Source organism: Gadus chalcogrammus, chromosome 13, assembly GCF_026213295.1.
Source record: "Gadus chalcogrammus isolate NIFS_2021 chromosome 13, NIFS_Gcha_1.0, whole genome shotgun sequence".
Classification (NCBI taxonomy): Eukaryota; Metazoa; Chordata; class Actinopteri; order Gadiformes; family Gadidae; genus Gadus; species Gadus chalcogrammus.
Genome location: NC_079424.1, coordinates 16,380,230 through 16,400,685, shown reverse-complemented (window position 1 = coordinate 16,400,685; position 20,456 = coordinate 16,380,230). Strand labels below are relative to the sequence as shown.

The window sequence follows — 20,456 nt, the reverse complement described above, 5'->3', positions numbered from 1 at the left end:
TTTTATTTCTTATTAGTTGGTGTCCCTGCAATGGAATAGTTGAAACCATTCTGCCATGATTTCAATAATTGTAATATCTGTAATATTAAGCCCACGCCCAAAAACATAACGTACAATCGTTAAATTGTTTCTGTACAATCGCGAACATGAAGCAGCATGCAGGAATTTGCAGCGCCATGATGAAACTTCAGGGTTGCGTTGACTTTCACTTCTTGGCCAGAGACGTGATGATGATGTGGAGAGGGGCGGGGCATTTACGCACGCAGTGGAGTGTGGAGACGAGACGCTTCATGATGTACACCGAGCTGTTGTCGAAGCTATGCTGGGGCACACTTGGTTGCACTTCACTCGAGTATTATTTTTTCTGTAACAAGGAAAAACATGCTCGATTATTCCCACGTATACGTTAAAGCTCTTCGGGAAAATACGGTGCTTTTCATTGTTTTAGAAAAGAGCCTGACCAGTGTTTGCGTGGAACAGCTGTCTTCAAAATATGCCTATCCCCTTGACCTGTACAGGTAAGCCCCATCTTTAACAGATTTGAATGCATTGTATCGAAGATTTCCAACAGCGTATATCAACTATTACGAATGTTCGTTTTGTTGTTAATTGTCTCCTTTTTACTTTATTGAAACGGTCAAGGAATGGCAGTGAATTGATTTATTTCCGACTGCAACAACGTTCTCTGATGAAATACATACATCAAAGCACTATCAGTGTCCTATTCCACATTGATACACATTGTGATTATGAATATAACCGAGATGCATTAGTATCAATCCCTTGAGTGCTGTGAAGTTAATTTAGAACAATGTAGGGAGAGTGGGGTAAGATGAGCCAATGTTTACTCATGTTGTCCTCTAGGCAAGGAAACATAAGACAGAGTAAAATGAAAACATCTACCTTTATTTCAGGATGTCCCCTGCTACATCTTGTCAATCAAAATGATAATAATGCATCTATGACATAGTTCGATAAAAATATGACTTCTCAAAATATGACTTCTCAAAAATTGACCAATTTACATTTTCAAGTGGAAAACATTTTCCTTTCCCGAATAGTCATATATTTTTGCTTGAGGTAACTTTAAACTATGTAAAACCTGTCAATATTTCTGTATTTCTGTATTTTATCAGTGGCTGTGCTCTCCATCTCCGTTCTCTCTCTTTCTTGGCATGATCGATTTTTCTAGTATGTTTAAAATATGTAAAACCGAATCACAATACTACATTGAAATACCAATATATACCTTGGAGACTAAACTTAACTTCAGTGCATCATGGAGGTGTAAGTTGAAAGACTGGCTCTACCCCACAGCATGTGGCTCACTTTGTTCCACAGCCACGATTTTGGAAAAAACGGCCTAGTTTATCTATTCAGGCTAATCTTTAGCTAAATTACTCCCATGGTTTTATACTTTGGAAAATTACCAGCATGTATGACATATATTTTTACGCGTGAGTTAATTTGCTTTGACCTAGTACTTATTCATGTATATATAAGTACTAAATATATAGATATAAATGTCGGGTGATTCCTTAATTTATGGTCAAATGACAACAAATGTGTACAGTTGCCTGAATGAAGGGGTCGGGTCAACGTACCCACTGGCTTATCTTACCCCACTCTCCCCTATAGCAATACTAAATTGTATAATATGAGTTGGCCACTTAACAGTCCTAAGCAATTGTACAACACTTTTGTAGAATTTGAGTATTTTTGTTGGCTACAAATAATCCCTAGAAGGAGAATAGATTTTCATCGATGTGCTCATGAGAAAAACAGAAACTTGATTGGACAATGCATGGGGAAAATGAAAATCTGTTTACATTGTATTCAACAATATATCCCTAACAATTCTATCCATGATACATTAATGATGTTGGTTATTGTTGGATAATAATAATCAAAATTATACTGTGACATAGCCTATTAACTTAATCTCTGACTTCACTAATTCACTAAATATGTTAACATTATATATCTGTTTATATCTCTTTTGATTATGTGTGTTTGCTTGTATATTGAAACATTGTGTATCCTCATACCTTATCCTTTTCCGTTTTTAATACCATGTATGTTATATCTAGTTAAATATAGCAGATATTGATAACTAAATATTTACTTTATCTTGTACATTGTTACTGGCCTTTGCATATGGTTCAAAATCCGATTTAGACTTTACCCTTTAAAATCAAGTAACACTAACCCTAACCCTAATTAGGTACACTTACATGCCTCCTAACCATCTTTATGTTCTACTGCTGCTGATACTTTTCTAGCACAATGTGACCTGGTGCTCTTTATAGCCATTCAATGTACAGCTACAGTGTAAATAGCACTATAGGGAAAACAGCATAAAGAAATGGAAATGCTTGAGTGCCATGAAAGAAGGAAGGGAAAGGAATCAAAAGTCTATTACAAGCCTTTGCTTCATTATCCATGACCATTGAAAAAGTAAATCAGTGCCATTAATATGTGTACCCATGTCTTGTTGCCCTAAAACTCTAACTGCACAAGTTTTTACACGGAGTAGAAAATGTTAAACTGTAACACTCCATTTGTGGGATTCCATGAATTATTGATGCAGTGGAGATAGAAACACACACAAACACAAAGACAGGTTCCTTTCATAGTAAGCTGTTTGATCTAGAATATTTAAGGTAACAGTTTAGGATGACGGTTCCTTTCACATTAACACATTTTGAAAAGTGCTGCTGTCTGCTACTTCAAACCTACCTGAATTGAACGACTACTTAGAAATTCTTCAACAATGTTTCCGAATGTGCCCTCTCTACACCGGTGGCTATATGAGCTGCATGTTGCGTGACCTTCAACCTGTAAAAATCTTTCCCCCAGGAAGGCACGTATAGGTTGTGACAGGAATACCAAGTAGGGAGAATAGGGCCGTTAAATGTGTTGAGTAAATGATCCACTCTGGTTCTTCTGTCGGGTGGGAGGACAAGGATCAGAGGAGACAAGTTTGACTGTTTTGGATCATGTAACAGGTTGAACAAACCATAACAACGACAACCCAAATGTTGTTTCATCCTATATCCACAATAGTGAACCGTTACAAACATCATTGCATTTCCAATCGCTTATCAATCACTATCACATCTTCATTTAACCTTAATATAAAGACTTGGAGGAAAACTAAAGCGATAAACTATGAAACCTTTCTATATGTCTAGTCTGTAGAATCTCACGTGGCGTAATATTTCATCCACATTCAAGTTTAGGATGCCTTATTGCAACAGCGATCATCATCTTTCATCAGGTCAACCCTTTGAGTTGTGGTGAGTCAGTAAAAGCTTTTACATTACCCACATTATGACCACATCAGCTCTGTCATCTCATTGGGGCAGGGCCCCAGGGGAATGGAATGGTGGTTTTTGTTGCTGGAAAAAAATATCAGTGAAATGATGGTGGTTTTAGCCAAAGCCTCTTACTAACTGTCTGGTAACAGCATCATGACCAGCTTTATCTCCTCGTTATTTATATTTCTGTATTTCATAAAACAAACAAACCTTATAAACCTAAACAAAATAGATGTGAAAGTCAAAATGAATATATACTTGATGAGAACATATCCAACGAAGTCAAAGCCATATCTAAGTGAAAAATATTGGTACAAATATTCAGAACTTTTGTTTTTTCTTTTCTAGGCATTAGTTGGTCTTGAGGATGCAATCGGGCCAGCACCCCAGCAAACGCTAACCTGTTGTCCTATTGGCCGCCTGCACCAGCCAGAGGAGATGGTCCATTGGACCACGCGTTGGGGGACATATCTTTGGGTCCAGACGCTCCTGGCTACTGCCACGGCTAACTGTCCCTCGCTGGTTCCTAGCCCCACCAACTTCTCTGTGGTTTACACCATGTCCTTCTACCAGGCCCGCAGCCCCATCCAGAACATCGTCAATAACTCCCTATACCAGGAGGTGTACATTGCATCCCAGAACGTCATCGAGGCTGTGAACCAGAGCTTGGAGAAGGTGTGGGAGCTCCCCACTGGGCCCGTGGGCAGCCCCGAGTGTGAGATATGCAACATGTGTGACGTTGACAAGGACCCTAACTACCTGGAGGACACAGACAATCAGGTGCTGCTGCTGGACACGCTGTTCATGTATTTGTACTCCTGTGGAAGCTCTCAGTACGGCGTGTGCTACTTCCACCAGCTGAACCCGCACGGGGCGCCGCCCTCTCCCTCCAAGTGTCTGTTCCGGAAGGAGTCGAACTCTGCCGCCTACTGCCCCGACTGCCTAGCCAGCGGCCTGGGCACCAAGGTGACCCTGGTGGAGGAGGGGCAGACGGTGTACTTCTTTGTGGCGGTGACGGTCAACGACAGCGTGACGCAACGCTACGGCAGGAAGTCACTGTCGGTGCGGCGGCCGCTGGCCACCGAGGACGGCTTCTACAGGGACGTGCGCGGCCTGACGGTGCTCCCGGGCCTGCGGAGGACGTACGGCATCCGCTACGTGTACAGCTTCTTCACCCAGGAGTTCGTCTACTTCCTGTCCGTGCAGCGGGAGAGCCCCGACCAGGAGTCGTCCCCGTTCCAGACGCGCCTAGGCCGGCTGCCGCGCAACGAGTGGGAGATGAAGCGCTACCGCGAGGTCGTCCTGGAGTGCCGCTTCGAGCCTAAGCGCCGGCGGAGGAACGTGGCCAGCGAGCCCTACAGGGACGTGGTCTACAACGTGGTGCAGGCCGCCCACTTCGGCCGGGCGGGCCGGGAGCTGGCGGCGCAGCTGGGCGCCGAGGAGGAGGACGACATCCTGTACGGGGTGTTCGCCGTCACCGGCGACGACGGGGCGACGGAGGACGACTCGGCGCTGTGCGCCTTCCCCGTGGACAACGTGAACACGGCCATCGACGACGGCGTGGACGACTGCTGCAAGTCGGGGCCGGAGCAGCTATCCAGGGGGCTGTGCCACTTCCAGCCCTGCGAGAGCTGTCCCCACGAGGTAGGCCCGGACCTGTCCCCCCCCCCCCCCCCCGTTTGCCAGACCACCAGGGGTGTGTGTGTGTGTGTGTGTGTGCAGGTGTGCTTGTATGTGTGATTGTGTGTCTATGTGTGTGATTTCTATCAGAGTTCCTAGAAATCAAAGGTGAAATACAAGTGAGCACAACCAGTAAATGTGTAACCGGAGGGACGGAAGGAAGTGTGTTTCTGTGTTTTAGGAGTCACCTCATGTCATTCACAGCGGATGTTTTCTATTATTTTAGTCATACATTCCTCTGGAACCTCCTTGTGAACCGTTTCATTTCAGCAGAAGCATTGCCTTAAAAATACATAGTTTGAGCCAATACCATTGGCTGCTGACTCGCTGTACAAATACTGTGTTGGTGGCCAGACAGTGTGAGGGTATTAATAAAGTATGACGTTGTCCTCCATTTCCACATGCTGTAAACCATCTTCATCTGTTCATGTCTGACCAGACAGTCTGAAGATGCCAATGGAGAATACAATTGCAGTGGCTTGTGGATTTGTGTTATTCAGCAATGGGAAATGAAAGATAAATATGTAAAAAAATCAACCAGCTGTTGAATGACTTGACCAAAGCAATCATAAACTAAACAGTATGCTCACAGAGCATCGGTGAAATAGGAAAATGATTCGAAAAGCATCCTGTTTAGAAATGGATTAATTTCATGTAGAGGGGAATAAGACTGAAAATAAATGCGGCTGGTTTCGAACCCAGAATCTTTTGGCTGCCTGTCACACACTATAACAACTACGACCCTTCCCTGCAAACAATAAAACATACACTGAAATGAACACTCCCTTCAATGTTCAATAGACTTCTTCAGGCTGAAGAGTTAAAAAAATATTGCCTTGTTAAATTGTTATTTTGCTACACACAGAAATACATTAGACACTGAATTAAAGACTCAATCAGGGCCCACATTTCTCATTCATTAGCATTGATCATTAAGAAGTGTCAGTGCTGTGGATATTGACCATCCAGGACCATGATGGATGAGAGGTCAAATGAGGAAAACCCCAGGGGATGAAGGATTATGCAAAGATAAGGGTTTTCAGGAAAGGTTGTATGTTTCCTTTAGTTTATTTTCTTCCTTTCTCTCTATACAACATATATCTTAACACACTGCAAATATTGCATGAGATAAAATATACTTAAATATTTAAGTTTTCTGAGACTAAAGTGTAAGCATTGTATAAATCCATTTAGTATATGAACAACTCTTTGTTCAGCTACAATAATGACTAGGATTTAGTTAAACTTCTACCTACAATATAGAAAATATGACAATTCATTACCATTCAATTAAAGTAAAAAAAAAACATGTTCAATGAAATTCTGTTTTTCATTAATACACATAGCCACACTAGTGGCGTTTTACTTTAATTGCAAATACATTACATTATACATTTTTCTGGGCTGCTTCCAGGTTTAGACTAACGAGTGGAATTCCCAAGAATCTGAAATCCTGGTTATTCCACGTCTGAACTGTGTCAAAGAAAACCGCTTCCAGAAAAACACAGTGCCAATAATCACAACGACCACGGCATTACAATGTCACTGAAATTTTCCAAAGCATGGAAAAATGCAAACCACGTCACGTAGTCCCGGCCATGATTCAAGCTCAACAGAAGGTTGTATCCTCTTCATAGTGTTGAGGATTGGCTTCCATGTCCATGTGGTAATCATGATTTCAAGGCTATAAGGAATAGGGATGCATACCAAATGTAGTCCCTGAAAATAGTTAGTCTTTATTCTTATTCATAATTTCCCCCTCCAGTACAATAGTAATCATAATCTGTTGTCTTGTTCCCTTGGCGATACGTTTTGTTGAAGGGAAGTGCTTTATTTTTTAACTCTAACTTTTTTCTACTTTGATAAAAGTAATAAAAATATATACCTTTAATCTTATTTTCTTAAGCTGAGACTTTCTGTGTGAGCTTGGTTTGAGCTGAGCCAATCGTTCCTCTTGGGACTGTCTTGGTGGATGACGAAATGCGATAATGTAATTGCAATGGCTACCTCAGTCAATATTGGGTTTTCACAAACAAAACCTTTTGTGTTTCTCACAAACCTTCTTCCACAAAGAAGGTTCTACACTATTGATACCGGCCAGTGAGTTTGCCCCATGTTTTCCCCTCCTCTGCTTCAATGTAAATTAAGCCAATTGGTTGATATCGATATACACAATTAAAGCCATTAGTCCACTAAATGATTTGTAACAGCAAGATTATTTGTAGCAACAATTTAATTAGCTCCAAATTCAATTGTTACCCATGGACAAGAGGGTTATAGCTCACTCTCTTAACTGGAATGAGAACCTTCCCATTCAAGTGTAAAGATTAATGCTTTTGTATTTATGGAAAATATCTTCTGAATTAGTTTTTCTGTCTCTGTCTGTGTATGTGTGTGCATCTGTTGTTGTGTGTATGTGTCTGTATGTATGCCCTTGTATGCATGGGTGTTTGTCTCTGTATTTTTTGTATATGTGTGTGTGTCTCTCTGTTTATTGGTCTGTCTTTTTTAATGTGTGTGTGTGTGTGTGTGTGTGTGTGTGTGTGTGTGTGTGTGTGTGTGTGTGTGTGTGTGTGTGTGTGTGTGTGTGTGTGTGTGTGTGTGTGTGTGTGTGTGTGTGTGTGTGTGTGTGTGCGCGCGCGCGTATGTCTCTGTGTGTGAGCAGCAGAGCATGGAGCACAACGCCACGTGCCGGGACCAGCCCACCATGGTGTCCAAGCCCTACTACAGGGTCGACCTGTTCAACAGGCAGATGCAGGACGTCCTGCTCACCTCGCTGCTGGTCACCATCATAGAGAACAAGACAGTGGCGCACATCGGCACCTCCACGGGACGCCTGCTGCAGGTACGGCCACTCATCATCTAGCACACACCTTATCCAACGGGGACCGACAGTCAATATTTAGACACATGGCATTACAGAGCAGGTGTTAAATAGTGAATCCAGAGTCATGTCAATGAAGAGCAGGTTGGGGTTAGATATTGAATACAGATACTTGTAATTAAGGAGCAGGTAGGGGTTGGATAGTGAATACATAGACATGTCATTAACGAGTATTTAGGGGTTAGATAGTGAATACAGATGCATGTTAGTGAGGAGCAGTTAGGGGTTAGATAGTGAGTACAGATACCTTTCATTAAGGAGCAGGGAGGGGTTAGATAGTGGATACAGATGCATTTTATTAAGGAGCAATTAGGGGTTAGATAGTGAATACAGATGCACGTCAATGAGCAGGTAAGTGTTAGACGGCGAATACAAAGACATGGCTTTGAGGAGCAGTAAGGAGTTAGATAGTGGATACAGATACATGTCAGTAGGGAGCAGGAGCGGTTGGACGTCCTGCCCCCTCGGACATGTGTTTCGTGTTGGCTGATACTGGTTGGCCGTCAAGCACTTGTAACAATGATTCATCTTCTGTGTGTGCACGTGTGACCGCGTTTGTGTGTGTGTCCTGGGTTGTGAAAGCTTGTGCTCACCAGATCCAGCCCAGTTATCTTTGCCAACTACTCGTTGGTGGAGAACCAGAGGGTGTCTTCCATCGCTGCGGTGTACTCCTCAGAGTATCTGCTCTTTGTGGTCGGAGACAAAGTAAGGAACATCAGGGCGCTTATGTGTCTGATAAGAACACAATGAGGTTTCTGACACACCGTCCCATTCTTAACTGATTTCCTTCATATTTTAAGGTACTGTTAATGGGAAAAGTATATTTTGTTTGTTTCTTATTAGCAACAAATAATACTGAAGTAGAGAATTACCATTGATATCAAAGGGGAAGAGGAATCAAATGTTAAAGTAACACTTCAGGAAATCGGTTACATTATCACCAATCAACTTATTGTTGTTAATTTGAAAATATATACTTAGCTTAATTTGTTAAAAGCATTAATTAAATTAAATTGTTAAACATTAAGAGTGCTGTGAGTTGTTTACAACAAATTTGATGGTTCTGATTGGTCAAGGAGTATCTGGCGGACATATCAACAAATATCAAGCGTTAGTTTCAACAGTCAATAATCGTAAATGGCGTTTCTTTTGTAGTACAGCTTAGTAGCCACTGCTCCACTGCATTTGAGAAGCGCTGTGTTTGAGAAGCGCTTCGTTACAGCAACAACAACAACAACAACAACATGTTAGATGTCCTTCAACAACCTTTCTTCTCTGGTGGTCCCTAGATGTTCCAGGTGCCCCAGCGGGGCCCCGGGTGCCAGCACTACCTGACCTGCGCTGTGTGCCTCATGGCCCCCAAGTTCATGGGCTGCGGCTGGTGCTCCGGGGAGTGCAGCTGGGAGGACGAGTGCAGCGTGCGCTGGAGGAACGAGTCGTGCCCTCCAGTGATAACCGGGGTGAGCCCGGTTAGACCTGCTCTGCTGCACAGGGAAACGCTGTCAATATTTATAATGCCTTACGCTGCCCGGAATGCAGTTTTGGCTCCCAGGCATTTTTTACATCACATATTAATTTTTTTTTAAGATATGGGTCACATCCCCAGTATTTGTTGTTCGATTTAAAAATAAATGCTGTATCTTTTGTTTACCGGCACAGTTCTTCCCGAAGACGGCGCCCCCTGATGGTCAGACGGAGCTCACGGTGTGCGGCTGGGAGTTCCAGTGTCCGTCCAAACCGGACATCACCTCCAGGACCCACCAAGTCAGGATCGGGCCCACGGCCTGCGCTGTGCAGCCCTCCAGGAGTAACAACACACAGTGAGCATCAGAAGCAACCTCCTCCCTTTACTTTAGGTAGCGACTGTTCAACCCTGGAGCATGGTTCCCTAGTGCCTTCTGTCCTACGATAGGATCAAAGATTAACGATTCAATGTCTTTATTCGTGACATGACCGTACACGCACTGGAGTGCAGGGACTACACAGACCGTACTGAAAAGGATTGAGAAAATATAGGAGATATATTTAATGTACAACCTTATATACATCACATAAATATGAATAATCTAGCCTTCTATCAATCTATCAGTCAAGTATTCAGAGAGCAAAAAAGGCCCAACCCATTGTCCTACCCCACTAGGGGAAAAAAGTCCCTCACTGTTAGCCTTGAAGTTGTGAAGGTATTTACCTTCTATTTCTTCGCGTTGACTCTCTTGCCCGGGCTTGCGCTGCATTACAACAAGTATTTGTTTTTGCATGTGAGGATGCTAATTACTAAATGTGGTTGATTGCTCTGCTTTGCTGTGGCTTCCCTTAGCTTGGTGTGCAAGATTCTCTCTGGGGCTATGGAGCTGTCTAAAGCCCTCACGGTCAATGTGGAGGTGCATGAGGGGAAGGTGGACTGGCGATACTCCATCCAAGGAAAAGCAGAGATGCCTGGCTTCATGTTTGTGGTAACGCTGAATCACTAATCACTAATCGACAACGGTGGGATGAGGCTCAATGTCGATCTCTCGAACGCGGCCTCTTGTTTTCTAAGCTTGATTGGAGCGTCTAGCGGCCACAATCTCTGGAAGCAAAGGTCGACGTGATTGCTCTTTCTGAGTGGCTCATGTTGAGTGATGTCACTCGATGCCGATTGAGATCAGCCAATCAGAAACGAGAACAAATTGACGAGGGATGATCTCTCAACACTGACAGATGACGGTGTGTGAGATCGGCTGGTACTTAATTTAGCCAATCAGAAACAGCGGTGATATCAACTGTGTTTTGTGCTGTCCAAATTGCTTGATGTGATTCCCTCATTCCCATTGACTTCCTTGCAGATTCCGAACGTCACCCATATCCAGCCAAACTACGGACCCCGTGTCGGGGGCACGCTCATCACCATCACCGGGCCCCACCTGGATGCGGGCAAGACCAGGCGTGTCACGCTCAACGATCAGCCCTGTCCTATTAAAAGGTGCTTCACTGCAACTGAGTTCCACCTCGTATCTCTCTGCTCTATTTGGCATGACGCTGCCTAACAACAGCATTCTTTTAAAACCATCATGGGTGGGGCGCGGTCACCTCTGGCGATGCAGAGGTTGTCACCTTGCAAGGTTGTCACCACTGTTGATGTGTGAGCAGGTTATGAATTCAATTTTATTTTACTATTTTGTCCAAACGGTTTTGGGTTTCTTCCCAAAGCGTCTTCCACTTAACTTACATAAAAGAAGCAGGTTGGGGAGAGGCATCCCGCTCATTGCTGGCAGACTGTGGATATGGGGATCGACCGCCTGGGCCGACTACCAAGAACTGAAAGTGCCGGTTTTCCATTCAGCTACAGAGATATTTCAATGAAGAGAAACTCAATCGCGAGTGGCAAGATAGAGCTTTCGCCTTACAGAAGAGGATTTTAATAGTGTTGCCAGTCTACACAGTGTTGAATAAAAACAGATATTTTGTCTAAAAATGTTGGTGTACGGTCCTATTCGACATGATTCTTACCAGAAATTGCAAGAATCATGCAAGATTAAACTTGTTTTCCCACCTGCTGCTAGAAATGTTACTACTGCTGGCTGAGTTTCTGCTCACCTACCGTTCCCTGCACCCAGCTCCATGATTGTTTGAAACAAATATGAATTGAAAGAAAGTGAAAGGCTGCGACATTTGAGCTTGTCTGCTATCAGACTCGGATTAATCGGATCCAGATCCAAAGTCTGATTTGTGAGACTTGAGACCTTGCTCCTGAGGGTTATAAAAGCGCTCTATAAATGTGCTCTGTCGCCTCAGTGGATGTGTGACTGACCGTGGTTCCTCCTCCCTCAGCGTCACACCCGCTATAGACGGCGTGTCCTCCATCATCTGCCTGTCCCAGCCCATCTCGGAGGTGCGGGACGTGCCCCTGAGCGTGTTCATCGACAGGTCCCCCGTGCCCACCACCAAGGTCTTCTACTACAAGGAGAACCCAGAGATCACCGCCGTCCTGCCCGACTGCAGCTTTGACAGGTGGGGCCCTGGAGGTTTGCTGCGTCCTCTCGCTGCTGCCCAGCCCAAGTTTGACTCTCCCTCTCCAGTTGCTACTTGATGTCTGGGGGGGTTAATGGGACTTCATTTGTGTCTCTTTGCAATGCCCAAAAAATAACATTTATTACTATGGTGACGGTTTGAAGGTTGAGATCGGTTGAGATCAGCTACTACATATTTGAGAAAATCGAATTGACAAAGTGAGTGATGTCACTCGACCGGAAGGCAAGTAAGATCAGCTAGTAATTAGTTTAGCAAATCAGACACAATGGCATCACCTGTGTATTATGCTGTCCAAATCGCTTGATGTTAGTACTTCATTCCTGCAGACTTTATTTTTGTGTCTTTATACAATTCCGAATCTATTTCGATGAAAAACGAAATGTATGGTTTTGCTAGCCCAATACTTTCTCCCAAAATAGTAAATATAGTTTTCTCTCTCTTTTTTGTTCTGTAAACTGCAGGGGGTCCAAGATCGTGATCGAAGGGAAGAACCTGGATTCAGTTTACCGGACTGCTGTCCGCTTCAAGCCTGACGAGAGTCACCTGAGGCCTGTGTTCAGGGTAAGACCTCTAGCTCAACGTGGCCCTGTCACTGCCGTTCCATTCCCACTTGGGCCGCCCATGATCAGAGTACCCTCAAGTTACTGTAAACGCGCCTTGGATGAAGGCTTCCATCAAATTGATATATCTTTTTGGAAATCATCTCATATGTGAATAATGAATGGAGGATGGCACATTTTTCATATCCATAATATCGTTTTTCATAATTTTCCCATTCATCTGTGTCACATAAGCTGTTTTTTACTCTCTGTCCCAGGAGTGCAAAGGGAAGTCCCTGCCAACCAAGATGGAGTGCCTGGCTCCTGAGTTCCCCCAGGACGAGACGGAGAAGGGGCAGCTCTCCTTCGACATGGACGGAGCGGTGGGGCTGTGGAACGGAGAGTTCTCCTACCACCCGTACGGAGAGCCCATCCCCTTCGAGACCGAGGGCCACGTGCTGAACCTGTACCCCGGGTTCGACGAAGTGTCCCTGCATGTAAGGCCCAGGCACTCATACAGGAACACACACAGGAACACACACACACACACACTCAGGAACACACACACACACACACACACACACACACACACACACACACACACACACACACACACACACACACACACACACACACACACACACACACACACACACACACACACACACACACACACACACACACACACACACACACACACGTGTGCAAACCTTGAAATGATCATTAGATTGCCCTTTACTGACGTCTCATTAATATTTTTCATTAATTTAGATATCTTTAGTACATGAATAATTCCATACTAATGAATGCTTAATCTTTAAGTTTCTCTGCATTCGTATGTGATGTTATGTACTTGTGCGGAATAGAAAATCTCTGGGTGCCTCAAGTCATTAGTCAGTTACGTTCCTGACGTAATGTTATCCTTATAATTGGAACCGAACACACTGAAAGCCTCAGTGTTTAAGAAAGCCAACCTCGGCTACCCACACCGCCACTCTACACCCACAATTCAAAATACCAGAGTTTGACATGTCGGATTGCTATGAAATCCGTCTACCACCATCTCCTGTACCCAGCACCAGAAGCTGAACCTGGTGAGCTCCTGCATGACCATCATCATGACCATGGCCGGGGTCAACTGTGACGCCAAGGTCCTGGACAACGAGATCACCTGCAGGATCCCCAAGAACATGACCATCCCCAGCGAAGGGCTGCCAGTGAAGGTGACCCCGTCGGAGAGGGGCCCTGTGACTGAGAGGACAGGCAGCTACACCCACCCTCTTAGCCCAGTGTCAAAGTTACACAAATGACACACAGTTATGCTTCATATGCACGATTTTTCAGCTCGAGCCGGCGTAAAATTACATGGATGACAGACAGATATGTAAAATATAAAAGACGTATCAATAATTGTGACCCAGTTGATTGGTGTCAACAAAATAAGTTTTGTTTTTTAATATTTAAAATGGGCTTGTGCCTTCATGCAGGTTTGAGAAGGGAAGAATTTACACGTAGCAGGACTACAGGTAGAATGGGACCAGGGTTGCTAAAAGGTGTATAACATACATGGTTATATTGCCTTCAATACTGAAAATAATCCATTCAGGTAACACTTCAGAGCTCCGGTTTTTCCGACATCAGACATAGTGGTTGTCATCGTTAATAGGAATGAAATTATCGTAAAAGTGATGTTGACGTGCTTTGCACATATTGCAAAGCACATTATGCAATATGCTTTGTAGCGTTTTATATTTTCCTCTGATTACGGCAATATGTGGAATAGGGCAACTTCATTTTATTTACAAGCCAGTCTTCATGAATCTCTGTATCTCTTTATTTTTGGTATTCAGCAGTGAGCCACAATATGCCTATCTTGCGTTGGGCATGCATATTTTTCTCCTCTCGAGTTACCTTGCAGCGTGAACTCAATGATGTCGAACATTTTTTGAAACGTCCTTGTTTTGAGTTGTTTTGAACGCGGTAATGGCGCACTAGATCCTTGTTCCCTGATTAGAACCGACCACCTAGTGAGTTCCTATGGAGTACTGGTTGACCAAAATGAATCCCACATTCAGACTGTGAAGTTCTTCTGAAGTGACGCCTATCATAACCAGCACCACACTCACTGTTCTCCCACCCCCTGGCTGCTCCAGATCTCCATCAACGGACAGATCCACAACGTGGGCACGGTGGTGAGGGTGAGCAACCACTACATGGTGGGCATCGTGCTGGGCATCCTGGCCGCGCTGGTGGCCGGCGCCGCGCTCGCTTTCGCCGTCATGAAGCACCTGAGGAAGAAGAAGAAAGGTCAGTGTGATGCAGTCAGTGAGCCCCCGTTTCATGATCCAGATGATGATGTTGATGAGTCATTACAAGCCCTTCCACAATGTGCCCCTTAATAATAATAATAATAATAATACATTTAATTTAGAGGCGCCTTTCAAGACACCCAAGGTCACCTTACAGAGCATATAGTCATCATTCAAAACTATGTAAAACAGACTAGGAATAAAAGGAAAACAGAGGTTAAACATGAAAAATAATAATAATTAATAACACTCAAAGACGCCTAAAGTGAAGGGGGGACCTCACCACCACCAATATGTAGCACCCACTTGGGTGATGCACGGCAACCAATCGGCGCCAGAACGCTCACTACACACCAGCTTGAGGTGGAGAGTTAGGGATGAGGTGGAGAGTGAGGGAAAAGAACATTTAAACACTATCTACCATATTTAAACACTGTCGATCACATTTAAGCAATATCGACCACATGTAAACACTATTGACCACATTTAAACACTATCGACCATATTTAAACCCTATCGACCACATTTAAACCCTATCGACCACATTTAAACCCTATCAACCATATTTAAACACTATCGACCACATTCAAACACTATCGACCACATTTAAACACTATCGCCCACATTTAAACACTATCGACTATCGACACTATCCTTAGTGTCGTCACACATGGCAATGTCGACCTAGATGTATGATGGATAGATGAGCCTGCCAGCCTAGCCAATGGACTGTGCCAAGTGGAAGTGCTGCTCTGTTCTGATCTATGTGGTTGGACCTCTCTCACTATAGGGTCGATTTGAACATAATTAACATAGCATATTTCATTTAGACATAAAATCAAGGGCCTTTAAAACCGACGTTGTCCATGTTGTTCTTCTCTTTTAAATTGACCCTTGAGGGACAAATAAAGTATTTGAATTGAATTGACTTTGACCAGAGCAGCTTTGGCCGTCTCCTGTGATTAGACGAGGACCTTCTTGACTGGAACATCCTCTCTGACACTGCCAGGAGCGGCAGAGACTTGTACTTTGGTTAATGATTGCTGATGCACTGCAATATTGTTTCAGCCTCCATGGTTGAGACTCGTCTGGGCCTTAACCCTAACCACTCTGGCACCAACAATGGGGACATGTCCCCCGTGGGAGACTACCGCAGAGGTAAGACACCCAACACACATTGTCAGCAGTCATTTTAATAATTTAGCAGATGTTTTTGAAGGCCTCAAAATGACCGCTTTTTAACGAAGGAGTATGGGAGTTAGGGCAACTTGCTTGAGGATGCAAAAATGTAGGTAGCGGACATTGGGGATTGAACCCAGAACCTTTTTGCTGAGAGTCTAGGAACATAGCAACCTCACTACCTTTTAAACATATTTTCATTGGCGAGAATGGACTATTCCAGGGTATCAGGTCACCACCTCCCACCCTGCTGTTGTAAAAATGTAAGGGCATGACACTCCATCGCTAACGTGAGTTCGCTTATTATCACCACAACAAAGAAGTTACTTTTACCTCCTGAATGTGGACTTGTGAAACATCATCACAAAATAATTAAACTTGACGCTAATAATATCAGAATCAAACATCTTCAAGCTTCATCACAAACAAGGCTCCCTCTATCTTATGGCTCCTACCAGTGGCCTCGATCGCTCCTTCCTCCTCCATGTCTGGCACCGTGGTCTTCTCCGGCATGGCCTACGCTGCAGGCGGGGTGGACCCCACCCTGGCCCCCCTTATGCCTGCAGAGAAGATCTCCATCTCCAGCTTCAGACCGGAGCTCCTGGAGGAGGTGAAGGACGTGCTCATCCCGGCCCAGATGCTGGTGGTCCAGCGCCACCGCATCATAGGGAAGGGTGAGGAGAGCTGGCATGCTCCTAGCTACCAACGCACATACACAACTATGAACACTGGACACTGGCAATTCTCTGGTTATACACTGCTTTTACTTCAATCACTTATCAACTACATTGACCTGTGCATTTCGGTTTTATTACAAAAAATTTAATTAAAATCAATTAATTTATTACCTTTTGTCTTATCATGAAAATGCAATCTTACAGACTACTTTAAAAATTACCATGAAACACTTTGACTTCGAATAAACGAAGCGAACGAACGAAACGAAACAAATTAAGTAAAGTTAAGAAAATCTCTGGGGCATTCCCGTGGATCGCTGCCGGAGAACTGGGGGTACAGCTGGGGGCTGTCAACTGAAAACAGTATATTCCAAATACGACAGCAGTATATACAACCAGTATGTTCCTTAAGCGTCTATTTGCTCCGTCACTCCTACAGGCCACTTTGGCACTGTGTACCACGGCTACTTCACCGACTACAACAACAGAGAGATCCACTGCGCTGTTAAGTCTTTGAACAGTAAGTATCGCCTGCCTGGCTATTGTCTAATGATGCAAAAGAGGCACAGGAAGCACTGGGCAAGTGTTTGTTTAGTGGCAAGTGTAGAGATCACCATGGTACCATCTGAGTAAATAAAGGCACCACACGCAGACCCCATACACTTCTATCATCTTTTGGAAATTGTTGAATGTGTGACACAGAAAACAAAACAAGGGAATGTGCATGAAAACATCTCTCTCACTTTCTCTGCTTTCTCTCACTTCCCCTTTCTCTTTGACCCCGGTCTTTTCCTGTCACACTCGTTCCTCCTTTTGTCTCGCTGTCTCTCTCTGTTGTGATCTGTGTCTCTCCTTTAGTGTGACAGTACTAAAATTACCCTCGCTTTATTTGTGTGCCTGCATGTGTGTGATTGTGTTTTGTGTGTGTCGACTCGTGTGTGTGTGTATGTGCATATGCGCATATGTGCCTGCATATGGGCGTATGTGTGTTTGGGTGCCTGTGTGCATGTGTCTGTTTGTGTTGGGCTTTGTGTGTGTGTGTGTGTGTGTGTTTGTGTGTGGGTGTGTTTGTGTACCTTTGTGCACACACACCCACACACACATGTTTATCTGTGTGTGTGTGTGTGTGTGTGTGTGTGTGTGTGTGTGTGTGTGTGTGTGTGTGTGTGTGTGTGTGTGTGTGTGTGTGTGTGTGTGTGTGTGTGTGCCTGTGTGTGTGTGTGTGTGTGTGTGTGTGTGTGTGTGTGTGCCTGTGTGTGTGCTGCGGTATCAGGGATCACAGACGTGGAGGAGGTGGAGCAGTTCCTAAAGGAGGGCATCATCATGAAGGGCTTCCACCACACCAACGTGTTGTCTCTGCTGGGCATCCTGCTGCCGGAGGAAGGGCTCCCCCTGGTGGTGCTGCCCTACATGAAGCACGGGGACCTGCGGCACTTCATACGCTGCGAAAAGAGGGTAGGCCTTTTGTTTTAAAGCATTTTTTGTTCAACTCTGAACTACTACAAAACCTGTCCTCTTTTGAACCAACAATTCTTGTTTGTTGAAGTCTTGTTATCGAGACAACACAAGATACATTTATGCATGAGAAATAAGGAAAATAGAAGACATCTTATTCATTACTTATTTATACGATTTATTGTTTTTTCCCAGAATCCAACAGTGAAGGACCTGATAGGCTTCGGCCTCCAGGTTGCCACGGGGATGGAGTATTTGGCTCAGAAGAAGTTTGTACACAGAGACCTGGCCGCACGAAACTGCATGTAAGTCAGGGAACAGATATCCGAAATGAAAGTGAAAATATGGGAAGGGTGTGGGCAGGACAGTAGTGGCTAGTGGTGTTTGACACGAGGTTATGGGATTTATCCCACAAAGAGTCTGCACCCTAACATGTAAGGATCCTGAGTTTGGATGCCTTACCTCTACCTCTATTGTATCTTAATCCACAGTAGTATATATTTCTATATTTTCTATTAGTCTATATTTGAATAGAAGCCACTTCTAAATGGCTGAATACTAAATAGCAATGATTGTTTTGATTTGTCAGACCTTTAGAAATGTGGAAATGATTCATTGGATCCCCTATGAATGATACTTCCTGGTCAGGTTGGACGAGTCGTACACGGTGAAGGTGGCGGACTTCGGCATGGCGCGGGATGTGTTTGACAAGGAGTACTACAGCGTTCAGGACCACAGGAAGGCCAAGCTGCCGGTAAAGTGGATGGCCATCGAGAGTCTGCAGACCCAGAAATTCACCTCCAAATCAGACGTGGTGAGCCGGTCGACACCCACCCTATCCATTCTGTCGCAACAGATAGATTTGAGTTGTCCATTCAACCACACACTAGGAATTGTATAAAACAAACCAGCTACACTCGTAATTGTTTTTACACATGCTATTGTTGCTATATCCAGTTTATATTATATCCATACATGAGGTTTTATGTCATAGACTGGTCATTCAATACATAGTATTACATTGCAGGATATAGTACTGGCTAGGGTTGGCTTCATCTCCCAGTGTCTGCAGTCTACCTCGTAGGCATCCAGGCGAATGAACCTCTCCTTCAGGACATAGAACTCAGTGTAAGTCATAGCAGATGTAATAACTTAATGGTACATATGGTTGCCTCACGCAGTGGTCGTTTGGTGTGCTGATGTGGGAGATGCTGACGAGAGGAGCTAGCCCTTACCCGGAGGTGGACCCCTATGACATCACACACTACCTGCTGAAGGGCAGGCGGCTGCCCCAGCCCCAGTACTGTCCGGACTCACTGTGAGTGTTCATCAACAAACCACAACACTGTGGAGCACAGCTTCCACTGCAGCCACTGGCAGTCTAGTGTTCTATTAACATAAGGAGGGAGAGAGCGGCTCTTTCAGGGTCGGGACCATCGACCTGCAGGGTTTAAACTGTAACGCGTTGCGTCTGTGCGTGGTTAATGATCAGTGCTATCATTACCGCCAACATTACATGCACACACGCTTTTCTACCTCGTATTTCTGGAAAATAACTTCAGTGCCATTATAATCAATATATCCTTAGTCAAAACTTTATTGTTTTAGGAATGACCTTCTATTAATTTTTTCAACTGACCCCTGAGAACAATTTCAAATGGAAGATTTTAATTCATATTCAGTATCTTGCTGCCCAAGTTAGTTTCCCATTGTCCTCTCTCTCTCTCCCCTACTCTCTCTCCCTCTCTCTCTGTCTTTTTCTTTGTCGCTCGGCCTCTCTCTCTCCACCAGATACTCAATCATGCTGCAGTGCTGGGACCCGGACTCGGAGCTGCGGCCCAGCTTCGCCACGCTTGTCTTCTCGGTGCTCAGCATCCTGTCTGTTCTGGAGGGAGAGCACTACATCAGCCTGAAGGTCACCTACGTCAACCTGGACCAGCCGCGGCCTTACCCCGCCCTCACCGAGTCTGCAGACGAGTGCAGCTCCTCGGACGATGGAGACAAAGGCTCTGTTTCCTCCTAGTATCCTCCTCCTCCTCCTCCTCCTCCTCCTCCTCCTCCTCCTCCTCCTCCTCCTCCTCCTCCTCCTCCTCCTCCTCCTTACCTGCTGGTAACCAAACTAGTGGGGTTGTTCAAGCACCTTGGAGTTACAGGTCTTTATGCTCTGGCGGTGCTAAAGAGATCAACTAGCTGGGGATAATGCTGTGTGTGTGTTTGTCTGTGTGTGCGTGTGTGTGTGTGTCTGTGTGTGTGTGTGTGTGTGTGTGTGTGCAACTGTGTTTGTGCTTGTCTGTTTCCATGTGTGTGCAAGTATGGGTAAATGCCGGGTACTCCATGCATATGTGTGTTTGTATAAGTGCTTCTGTGCGTGTGTGTGTGTGTGTGTGTGTGTGTGTGTGTGT

The 20,456-nt window shown here is 44.6% G+C and overlaps 1 protein-coding gene across 1 annotated transcript; it reads left to right on the top strand.

Annotated features, from left to right (window-relative positions):
* Positions 1-38: 38 nt before the first annotated feature.
* mst1rb (macrophage stimulating 1 receptor b) lies at positions 39-20,077 on the top strand. The gene is made up of 21 exons (XM_056606733.1): positions 39-518; positions 3,669-4,964; positions 7,666-7,845; positions 8,467-8,589; positions 9,174-9,344; positions 9,544-9,704; positions 10,202-10,337; positions 10,710-10,846; positions 11,695-11,874; positions 12,357-12,456; positions 12,713-12,931; positions 13,511-13,657; positions 14,588-14,741; positions 15,812-15,901; positions 16,381-16,596; positions 17,039-17,119; positions 17,873-18,054; positions 18,250-18,359; positions 18,703-18,868; positions 19,236-19,372; positions 19,846-20,077. Exons 2-21 carry the CDS (start codon positions 3,759-3,761, stop codon positions 20,075-20,077), a joined length of 4,128 nt encoding a protein of 1,375 aa, XP_056462708.1. The 5' UTR covers positions 39-518; positions 3,669-3,758.
* Positions 20,078-20,456: the final 379 nt, after the last annotated feature.